The 11,244-nt window shown below is 57.7% G+C and overlaps 1 protein-coding gene across 1 annotated transcript in view; it reads right to left on the bottom strand.

Moving 5' to 3' along the window:
- Window positions 1–1,544: 1,544 nt before the first annotated feature.
- The window catches only part of ITPKB (inositol-trisphosphate 3-kinase B), a 42,407-nt gene continuing 32,707 nt past the window's right edge, over window positions 1,545–11,244 (bottom strand). Inside the window, 1 exon segment of the mRNA XM_006109868.3 lies at window positions 1,545–2,116. Coding sequence (XP_006109930.2) covers window positions 2,039–2,116 — 78 coding nt within the window. The 3' untranslated portion in view covers window positions 1,545–2,038.

Here is an 11,244-nt window from a genome sequence, read left to right as displayed (position 1 = left end):
TGGAACCTTCTCATTCATTCATTCATTCATTCAATCCTCACCAGAGGATATTTTTTCCATTGATTTTGAGAGAGTGGAAGGGATAAGTGGGGGTGGGGGGAGAGACATAGAAACATCCTGAACACGCCCCAACCAGGGCCGGGGATCAAACGTGCAACCGAGGTATGTGCTCTTCATTGGGAATCGAACCCCCAACCCCTTGGTCTGTGGGCCCACGCTCTAACCACTGAGCTCGTCCAGGGCAAAACAGTGTCTTCTTACGGCATCACTTACACTCGGCTGCGATACGCTCAGAGCAACATCAACCCTGGTCACTGAGCGAAGGGGTCATGGGGCCGAAGGCGGCGGGAGGCAGGAGCCGCGCCTTCCTCGCGCCGGGAGGTCTTAGGGCAGCATGATCCACGGCTCCCAGCCTTGGAGGCAAACTAATCTCACCCAGGACCTACTGGCCACCAAGGCCTCGAAAGGGGCCGGTCGGGCCTGGGGTCTTATGTGCCACCTGCCGCGGGCCCACGTGACACCCGGCCCGTCTCTGCCCCCCCCCACCCCCCCGGGCGCAGGGCGGCCTGGAAACACTCCGCCTCCTGTCCCGGGAGCAGCTTACTCCATGGGACTCGGGTGCCCACAGTCAAGGAAGGTGCGTGAGCTCGGAGACAAAATCTGCTCTGGCCCTGCGACCTGCGGCCAGCACCGCTGAGGAGGCCCTGAGCCCAGTCCCACCAGCCCCACTGACCCGGAGACCTGCACCTCCGCCTCCCGAGACCCCACTTGGCACAGAGACAGGGCCACCCAGGAGCCAGTGCACGGGTCCCCCAGCCTGGGCGGCACCCCCAGCCTGGGCGCGGGTCCCCCAGCCTGGGTAGCACCCCCAGCCTGGGCGCCTCACTTTGAAGGGCCACTGTGTGTGGCCTGTGGCCAAGACAACAAAGACCGAGGTCCAAGGGCACCACCCTGCACCTCCCAGGAGCCCCCCAACCCCTGCAGGGATGGGAAGAGCTGCCCCGAACCAGGGTCTGCAGGACCAGCCGAGGGAGTTTCCGCAGCAACCCTTTCAGTTCTTGTGTATTTTTACTGAGACACAGGAGAAAGCTCCCCATCTGCCTCTTTCCTGAGGGTGAACAGCCCCACGTGGGTGAGATGAAGAGAAAAGCCACCCCGTCCTGCTGGATAATAAACACTAAGGCCACGAGGGGAGGGGAGGGAAGGGGAGGGGAGGGAAGGGGAGGGGAGGGGTCTCGGGGCCCAGGCAGCCCTGACGGCAGCAGGAGCCCATCGTGCTCCTCAGCTGCTCAGGACCACGGAGCTGGGCCACCTGCCGTGAGTGGCGCAGCCTGTCCCGTCCACGCAGAGCTCTGGTGCTGGAACCTTCTCCCTGCCTTCCCCCTGGCGAGGGGAACCCCAACAACGCTCGCTGTGCCCTTCTCCCCGCCTGAGCCCCCAACTACGCCCGGAGGCTGGTAGGATTCATTGGTCAAACCAGACAGGTGCCCTTGGGGGAGGGTGGGGGGGAGGGGGTCCAGAAAGAAGGATTTGAACGCTCTTTGTTCCCATCACCAACCATTCAATTTCCCCCAGCACACAAGCCCCCCCACTTCACTGGTGTCTGGACTCGGTCAGGACGGGGCTGAGTCAGTTCCCCGCCCCCCTCGGGCCCTCGGAGACTCTGATCAAAACAGCTCTCCAAGGAGAGCACTTCGCTTTGTGAAAACGCCTGAAGCCACTGGGAGAGCTTTTCTTGCCAAGACATCGGACAACTGGCCTGTTTGTAAAGTTCCAACGAATAATCTTTGAAAAGCACTCCACGTACAGACAAGGTGATGACCAACAAGTAATGAGGCCGGTACTGGGTTCTTGTGTTTCAAACAAGTCAGAACGTACCCACCCAACTAAGTCACGCTCCCTTCAGCGGTCCCTCGGGGCCTGCGTGCACCCCGGGCGTCCTGCCGCTCGGGTCACTGCGGAAAAGCCCTGCTGGGGCCTGGCCTTTGTCTCACGTTTGTGTTCACGGTAAGGCTGACGAGCCCTCACCGGGCAGCTGCTACCGTTTCCACACAGTGTAGGCCTGGGGAGCCACATAAGCGAAACACAAGGTCTCCCCTGGCAACGTGTTCACCGTCTGGTGGAGAAGGGAGAATAAAGGTAGAAAGGTTTTTTAAATTTATTTTTCTGTTCATCCTCGCCCGAGGACATTTCCCCATTGCTTTCCAGAGAAAGAGTGAGGGGGAGGGGGGACGGGAGGGAGGGAAACATCGATGTGCGAGAGACACACCAACTGGTTGCCTCCCACGTGCACCGGACCAAGGGTGGGGAGTGAACCTGCAACCCAAGTACACGCCCTTGACCAGGAATAGAACCTGCTCTAACCACTGAGCCACTAGCCAGGGCTAACGTCTTTTTAAAAATGTATGCCATAAGCCCAGTGCTGGGCTAACAGCTTTTGGTATGCTGTGTTTCATTCTCTCCCCTTCCTGCCCCCCCACCCCCCCACCTCACACACACACACACACACACACACACACACACCTCCCCTTAGATGCAAAGACCGAGCTTACGAGAAGTTAAATGACTGGGCCAGCGTCACACGGCCAGGAAATTACAGGACTGGCTCTGGCCCCGGACTGCCAGGCTACAGGGACCTCCCACCACCCCCACGGCCGCGGGGCTACAGTAACAGGCCATCCCGGTACAGGAGGCACAGGCTGGGTGCGGGGGGGGGGGGGGCTGCTGAGAAGTGAAAACCTGGGCCGTCAGGACCGGGAGGGGGGGGCACCTGCCCCCCCCCCCTCAGGGTGGGGCTCACACGGGCCTCCCGTGCACCTTCCCATCAAGAAGTTGCTGACAAGCCGGGGGGGCAGGGAGAGTTTCTCTGGGTGTAAGACAGGGCTTTTACACCCCGTTTACATAAACTGAGACAGACAGAGGGACACAGGCACCCGCACACACCTCCCTCCCTCCCTCCCTCCCTCCCTCCCTCCCTCCCTCCCGCGGGGCACAGGGTCTCCACCTCGCCAACCTCACAGGAGGCAGAGAAAGCCGGCCTCGCCTCCACCGGCCAAGCCGTTTCCTACAACAGCCAAGAGGTGGCGGCAACCCAAGTGCTCACCGAGGAGGAACAGAGGGTGCTGGATCCGTGCCAGGGAATACCCGTCAGCCTTGAAAAGGGAATTCTGACACGTGGACAACACGGGTGAACCTGGAAGACACTGTCCACCATCACTGAGTCACAAAGGGGGTGACTCTGTGATTCCACTTTCAGGAGGTACTAGAGCCGTCGAACGTACCGAGACAGAAGGCAGAACGGCGGCTGCCGGGGCCGGGGCAGCAGGAAGGGAGCCCGTGTTGAATGGGGACAGCCGTTCGATTGGGAAGATGAAAAAGTTCTGGAGACGACGGCGAACATCAGGTACAACAGTGTGAACGTACGTAATGCTACTGAGCGGTACACTCCCAACGGTTACAACGGCACATTGGACACACCTTTTAAAGCCTCGTTGGTTCTCTTTGGGGGTAAGGATGCATATTCTCTTCCCCGAACTAACTTCACACGTGTTTGTAAGATCAGTTTCTTCCATTCTCCTCCCAAGCTCAGAGCATAAGGCTTGTGACGCACGGGCAGGAGGCAGGCGGTGGCCACGCGCTGGGGAGCTCTGCGCGCCGAGCAGGCAGTTATTCTAAAATCCCCCGAAAATCCCCCAAATGTATGTGAGCGCCGTAGCCATAGCCGGGCCTGAATCGACAGCAGGAAGGGGAGGGCCTCGAATGAGCAGGTATCCTCCCACCAGCGTGCAGTATTCTGGCCAGTGCATCTGGCCCCGTGGAGAGCAGAGCACATCATTCCAGCGGAGGGACAATGAGAGGAGACGGCTAACCCCAAGACTGATGTCTTCAAGGAAACTGTTCCCACCGAGCGTCCACGTTCCCTGAAGATTACAACTCGGGGACGGAGCCAAGCTGTCTGTTACGCCATCAACAGCGCGAGCTCTGCTTCCAAACGTGTTCCGTGTGCCTGGCCTCCATTTCTCCCCACTGCGTCCTTGTGGATTCAGTTTTCATGACCCCAAACCAAAACAAACACGGAAGAGGTGTGGGAGCCGCGCTAGATTGCATCAGCCCTGAGCCTGAAGGGCAGTTCTCAGTGGGTCCCCGGGCCGCCCAGAGCCCACCCGGAGTCCAAGTACTCTCGGTTCTGGGCCCCCAGGTACCTGTGGAAGCCCAAATGGATGATCTGCTGGTTGATGGCCTGTGACCAAAAATAAGAGCCCTGGGAAGACAAGGACAACAGGCCGGGGGAAGTCGACACTTACCAAGGGCCTACTATGCGCAAGGCACTGTCTTTAGCTTCATGGGCCTTTACCAAGGACAAGAAACTCAGCAATACACCCGTGGAGCTGAGCTGGGATTCAACCCTAAGCCACCTGGCTCCAGTCCACTAGGCTGCCTCTCAGGATGACTTAAAACTTAAAACCCTGCTTGCCTGGCTTTTTAACTTCTTCAAGTTTTCCCAAGGCCCCCACCCAGCCCAACTTTCCATTTGGGTAAAAAGAACATCATCCCAGCTGCTGTGTCCCAAGTCACATGAAACGGCGGGAAAGTATTTCATAAACAGAAGTTCAAAAGCTTCTTTAAATACATCGGAAAGTGGAAGTCATTTTTCAAGGGGCAAGCTGCTAAAGAAAGCACTCCCGTCCTGCAGCCCTGGGATCCTCAACATCAACCAGCCCCGGCCTCCCCCCAACCTCCCCCCACCCCACCGGCCACAGAGCTGCTGAGCCAAACCCGACCTCCTGCTCCAGAGCCTGGGGTCTGGGCACTCAGCGCACTGGCCGTTTCTGAGCCACCATCACAGGAAGTCCATCAGCCACCACCGGCCGGAGGGAGCCTGCCGTTCAAGTTCAAGAGCTTTATCCTTCAACTGTAGAACTGCCCAATATATATCAATATCAACATCAATATCAGTATCAATATCCAGGTTCAAGGGAGAGGGAGAGGGAGAGGGAGAAAAGGAAGACAAAGAAAGGAAGTAAGACAAAGGTAAGAGGGAAGGAAAAAAAACCTGTTCTTTTTACCCAAATGGAAAGTTGGGCTGGGTGGGGGCCTTGGGAAAACTTGAAGAAGTTAAAAAGCCAGGCAAGCAGGGTTTTAAGTTTTAAGTCATCCTGAGAGGCAGCCTAGTGGACTGGAGCCAGGTGGCTTAGGGTTGAATCCCAGCTCAGCTCCACGGGTGTATTGCTGAGTTTCTTGTCCTTGGTAAAGGCCCATGAAGCTAAAAGCCAAATAACAGGCTTTACCCTGACCTGGGAGTTCAGTTGGTCGGAGCATCATCCTGAAACACCAAGGTTGCAGGTTCAAGGTTGCAGGGCACACACAAGAATGAACCCACACATGCATAAATAAGTGGAACAACACATCAAAGTTCCTCTCTCTCTCAAATCAATAATTAAAAATGTTAGCCCAGCCAGTACGGCTCAGTGGTTGAACATCAACCTATGAACCAGGAGGTTACAGTTAGATTCCTGGTCAGGGCACATGCCCGGGTTGTGGGCTTCATCCCCAGTATGGGGCGTGCAGGAGGCAGCCAATCAAAATTCTCTCATCATTGATGTCTCTATCTCTCTCCTCCCTGCTTTTCTGAAATCAATAAAAATATATTTAAGAAAAATATTTTAAAGAGACAACTCTGCTCGGTGTAAACACTGCCTCATTTCTCCTCTTCCGCTTTCCCTGACAGGCACCAACATCGAGCAGACAACAAAACCTCAACATCTGGCTCCTGCGTGCATGGCTTTCGACTTCTCCTGGACCCAGGGGGCTCTTTCCTGAGCTGGAATCCCTGACCAGCTGCCTCAGGCCTGGTTGTCAGAGAGCTCGCTGGTCAGGGACAAAGCAGCCTCTGGTCCTGGTACCACTGTCGTCCAGGGACGAGGGAGCCTCCGGGCGGCAGTCACACCAGACCCTTCTGGACAACAGAGCCCTGCTTTCCCAGATGCCGGACTACAGTCACTGATGGGAACGGGGAGGCGCGTCGCTAAGACTGCCGGGGGCTTCAGGGAGCAGTCGGGCCCCTCCATCCTGCCCCCCACCCTGCCCCCGGCCTTTTCCTGGCTGGTCTACACTGGACAGTCAAGGGAGGCCGAGAGCCTCTTTCTCTCAGACATCAGGGACCCCTAAGAGCCACTGCTTTAGAACGTGACGTCCAGATGTTAGAGCCATGTCCACGCGGGTCTGTGGAGACCCTCGCCTGTTGCTCTCCCAGCCCTTTGCATTGTGACCCGTTGTAAGCAGTCTGACATGCCAATATTTTCTCAAACACACACACAAAACCGAAGACAGCAGTTTCACAAAACAGTACTTACTACTGCTTTCTGCAATGCACTCTAATATTCCTATTCCAGGGAATTATATTCTATTTCATTAAAATGCTGCTTGTGACCACCTGGACCAACCCCATCGGAGGGTCATGGCTGACATCATGGGTCAGACGGAAGGCATACGTTAGTTGATTTGTATCTTATTCCTCTTTCCTGGGTAACTCAAGTCTACCCATAAAGCCCCACACTGGTGCTTTTTAGAGAATTCAAATTATCTGACGGCCCAGGCACAGGGGGTCCTCAGAGCACACCTTGCCGATCCTCGCCTTCAAGGCAGCCATGAAAGAACTCAACTATGCGTTCAAAAACCCAGTGCCAGTCACCTTTAAGACAGCACAGAGAACACGAGAACGGTCAGAGGACTAAAGATGGGCAAATATTTGCCCCGTGTTTTGCCAAATTGGATTCTGGAAGCCTCTGACTGGCAAACATAGCGCTGGGTTACAGAACGAGGGATCTGGGAACGTTGACAGGGAAAAGCCGAAACCACTAACAATTGTAATGGGTTCACCGAGAGAAAGTCTCAGCAAACCACTCGCATTCCGTCTCCCGCGGCGGCTCAGAACCAGGGAGAGGGCCACGGAGAACGTGCGTAGGTCTCACCCCGTGGCCCGAAGTGACAGAGAAAGAAGCCTGCCTCCGCGTGTGGCTGCTGGTGACGGACCCTTCCTAACGGGAGGAGCGCTCCTGTTGGGACCCCTCGGGCTCCTTCCCACGCCCATGCCCGTCTACCTCGTCATCACGGAGCTCTGTACCTTGGGAGCAGCTACACTACTGACGGGCACGGATGCCCACAACCACGACTGATGCCTGAGGAACTGGGTGCCCGTGAACACTTCACAGCTGCATCCAGTATTTTCACATATTCTCTCAGCGGAGCCTCCCAAGCAGGTTGAAACCCAGGCTCGGCCATCAGGGTTTCCCAACCTCGGCCACGCTGACACTCTGGACAGGGAAGTTCCTTGCTTCCCTGTGAGGGATGGGTAACAGCCTCCCCGGCCTCTACCCACCAAATGCCAGTAGCACAGCAGGGTGAAGGTGAGGAGAGGGAGAGGGAGAAAAGGGACCCATAGGTGTCCCAAAATTCACGCAAGATTTGAATTTTGCGTGAGCATCAACAACAACAACAAAAAATAAAAGCCTAATTTTACTTGGTTAATTGAATCAGATTCTAATATCTGTTGCCCTTTGATGTCAATCCCTTCAATTTGATAAGCATTACCAAGTACCAATGATGGCCCAGGAGCAGGGACAGTGAAGACCAATGAAGACCAATGAAGACCACGGCTTTGCGTATGTGCCAGCAAAGCCGTGGAGGCCATTTACCTGATGTGCTATTCCATACATAACCCTATACTGTATACTTTATGAATCAATAAAAATTTACAATTTTTAATTATAAACCTGTGTTTTCTATCAAAATTACTTCTTGCGTGAATTTTGGGACACCCTATAGGACCTGGACCAGGAAGAGGAGAGAAAAGGGCAGAGCCAGGGAAAAGGCGATGTCCCCGGCCGCCTCCACAGCCCTGATCTTTACCCCCTTAATTCCTCGTCCATCCCGTTTCTCACCCCAGACTCCCGGCTTAGCCCATTACCACCCAGGACTGCCCCCCCCCCCGGAGTCTTTGAATTCGATATACTCGGCTAAAATCCTGGCTTTGCTGGCTACTAGCTGTGCAATCTGGGCCAATTATTTAAACTCTCTAAGCCCCGGTTTCCGTATCTATGAAATGAAGGTAATATCTGCCTCATAGCTTTGCTCTGGGATCTAATGAGAATCAGACCGGCACACAGAGAGGGCTCGTCAGCAGCTCGTGTGTAGCTGTCACAGACGACGCTGTTACACGCAGAGAGTAGCCGCTTTCTACGTATCCGGGAGCCGGCTCCACCTCCGCCACAGCCACGGCCACAGCCACGGCCTCGAGAGGAAACGCGCAGGCCGGGCCCTGACTTTCTCCTGTTCCCCGAGGACACATTTCCTAGTTGGAGCATGAGCTGCTCCTACTACTCAGGGTCCCTGTGGAGACAGAGTGACCACTGAGATGACTGACCTTCTCTGCAGAGCTCACTGCTGGCTGCACAATGAGAAACAGCAGCCCTGTGGCACCTTAACATGCGGCGAGGGCTCTGAGAGGTTTTATCACTCACTGAGGTCACGGCGTCTCAGGGCTGAGCCGCTGCACAGGGGACTGGCCAGGCCTCCGCTGTGGGCCTGAGCCCCCTGCAGCACCTCCTGGGGGCCAGGGAAGTTCCCATAACCTGTTCCCAGCATGGGTCACACTCCATGGTGCCAGCTGCACGCAGGAAGGACAGATACCGTGTCCCTCGCTAGGAAGAGGACACAGCCCTGGAGTTCACTCATCCAGGCCCCTGGGAGCAAATCATACCTGAACACACAGGTTCCCTTGAACGTGGAGGTGCTGCGATATGAGTCCTGCAATATAATTCACTGACCCAGAAAACATCGGCACACACTGGCAACAGTTGGTGAGTCCAGGAAGAAACCCACTGGCTCAGGCTGCGTGCCTGTTGCAACTCGGTTAACCTTTCTAATCTGCTTCCTCGTCAGCAAGGCGATGATGGAAAGACCGCCGTGGGGCGTGCTCACGGGGGGGACGCGTTCAGGGCATGGGCCACGTTCGGCCAACACTCAACAAATGTTAAGTGTCTTTCCCTTTTCCCCACCGATAAGCAAATCTGAAAAGCCACAAGTGCACGGAGCAGGGAACGTGAGGAACAGGATTTCCCCCTTTAGACGGGCGAGCGCTTGCAAAGCAGGCACAGCCCTGGCGTGGGGATCTTCCCTCTTCCTGTTGGCCCCGCTGCTGGGAGGCGGGAAGGCTCTCTTTGTGCCTGAAGATACTGGGGGGGTGGGGGGAGGAGCTCCAGGTTCCTCAGCACAGAACCCAGAGAGAACCCAGAGCTGCCCTAGCCACAGGCGCCCAGGACTGCCATGGTCTCTGGCCTTGCCTGGCACCTCGGGCCCCAGCCATGCCCATGCCAGGCATTCAGCTAGGGTTGGTTGGTGTCTCCCGGGAGACCTCCCAGGGTGGGTGCAGGTCCGAGGCTCAGGACAGAGGGCAACAGGCTCCCGGCCTTGCTTCCCCGAGCCCAGCACTCAGGGGAAAGTATGCCAAACGGAACGCTGCCGGGAAGGCAGCCCGTCCCCCACCACACAGTTCCCCCAAGTGCCCTTCCGTGCCCAGGAGCCGAAGCCGCCGTCAGGGACGGTTCCAGGGGAGGGCCCCGTGGGCTGAGCGAGAACAGCGGCCTTTCCATCTACACCCAAGGTGTCCAGAGAGGAGCTGAGAGCCGCCCGGGCAGCCCAGGTCACAGCCCAGACCAGAGGCAGGCGTCCCAGCTGCGCCCGGACAGAGGGCGGCCACCCAGCCCCAGGCAGGCCAGCGCTGCCGCGGAAAGGCAGCGTGGCTTTCTCTGCCCGACCGGTTGCATCTTGTTTTCTGTCCCTAAATGTCACGGGTGTAGCTGTCAAGGGGCCAAGGGGAATCACCACGCCGAGCAGTTCCGTGCGGGCGGGTGTTTGGTTGGATGTGTTCCCGCGGCACCTGGCCCGGGGCCTGCACAGCCTGCGTGCTCACGACATCTCTGCCGCCGCCGCCACAGGTGAGGAAGGTCTCTGACTCCTGGAGGCCCCTGAAGCGGCAGTGGCAGCTCACGTCTGCACCGAACTCAGCTGACCGCAGGGCCGAGGAGCAGGGCCGGGGGTGCGGGGCTGGGTGCATGGGTGACCGGAAACCTCTCCTACATGAGTGTGGATGCTCTGAACCGATGGCAGGAGGAGCAGGGACCCCCCAGGATCACAGGTGGGAAGCGTGTGCCTTTCCGTTTCACCTCGTGCCTCCGCAGGCTCAGCGCAGGGCCCAGCTAAACTGCTCGGAGAAGGCGGAGGCCCAGGGACAGGCCCTGTCCACCCACGTGGGAGGGGGTCACAACTAACTCCCCGGAAGCTGGAGGAGGACAGAAAAGCAAGACCCTCCTCCGGTGGCCAATCCCAAAGCCAGGGAGCTGCTGACCAGGTCCAGGTCCGAGGAGGAAGAGGAGGCAGCATCCGCAGGGGGGACAGAAAGCTGCTGCCGACGGGGGCAACCCTCCCGGCTGGTCCCTGAGCGAGCGGTCCCGGGCTGGCCCCTCCCGCCCGGGGGCTGGGTACTCACACATGGGCTGCGGGGCTCCAGCAAGAGCCCTGGGCAGCGTCCGCTCCGCGTCTCTGCTCAGATCTGCGGCTGGCCGTCTCCCACCTGCTGCACGCATACGCTTGGAGTTCGAGAAGCCAGGGAAGAGCTGAAGCCAGTGTCACACAGTGTCATCTGGGAACGCTAACAGCTGGGAAGGCCCAGGGCCGAGCTGCCGGGCAAGAACAATGCCTGGAGTTTTCCTCCGGCTCCTTGAACTCTCCATGCCCTCCGGCCTCCTCGCACCCCCACCGTCTCCCATGCAGAACAGCCTTGGCTTTCTAACGGTTGATAATAAGGGCCTATCAGGCCAAGAGGGAGGGAAAGGTCTCGGCCGAAGGGAAGTAAGTACTCAGTGGGCCATTTGTTCCGTAGGCAAGCGGAATGCGAGGCTCCTGGCCGCAGTGGCGGTCAAAGAGTGAGCCGCGGTGCAGGGGCCGGACCCCAGGCTGCCTCCGAGGTCTCAGCAGCACCCCCCCCCCCGCCCCCAGGCTGCTGACAGCGCTGACCTCCTGACCTCAGCGCTGGCACTGAGGGGCAGGGTCGCGAGAGCAGCGAAGAGCCCGGACTCCAGACCGGCCACTGTGTTCCCAGCTCACATCCTGGAACCTTCTCTGACCTTGAGAACCTAACTGACCTGTGTCTGTGTCCTCACCTTCACAGCAGACATACTAAGGCCC

This window comes from Myotis lucifugus, unplaced genomic scaffold (genome assembly GCF_000147115.1).
Source record: "Myotis lucifugus unplaced genomic scaffold, Myoluc2.0 scaffold_510, whole genome shotgun sequence".
NCBI lineage: Eukaryota > Metazoa > Chordata > Mammalia > Chiroptera > Vespertilionidae > Myotis > Myotis lucifugus.
This window is presented reverse-complemented; position numbering and strand designations above follow the sequence as displayed.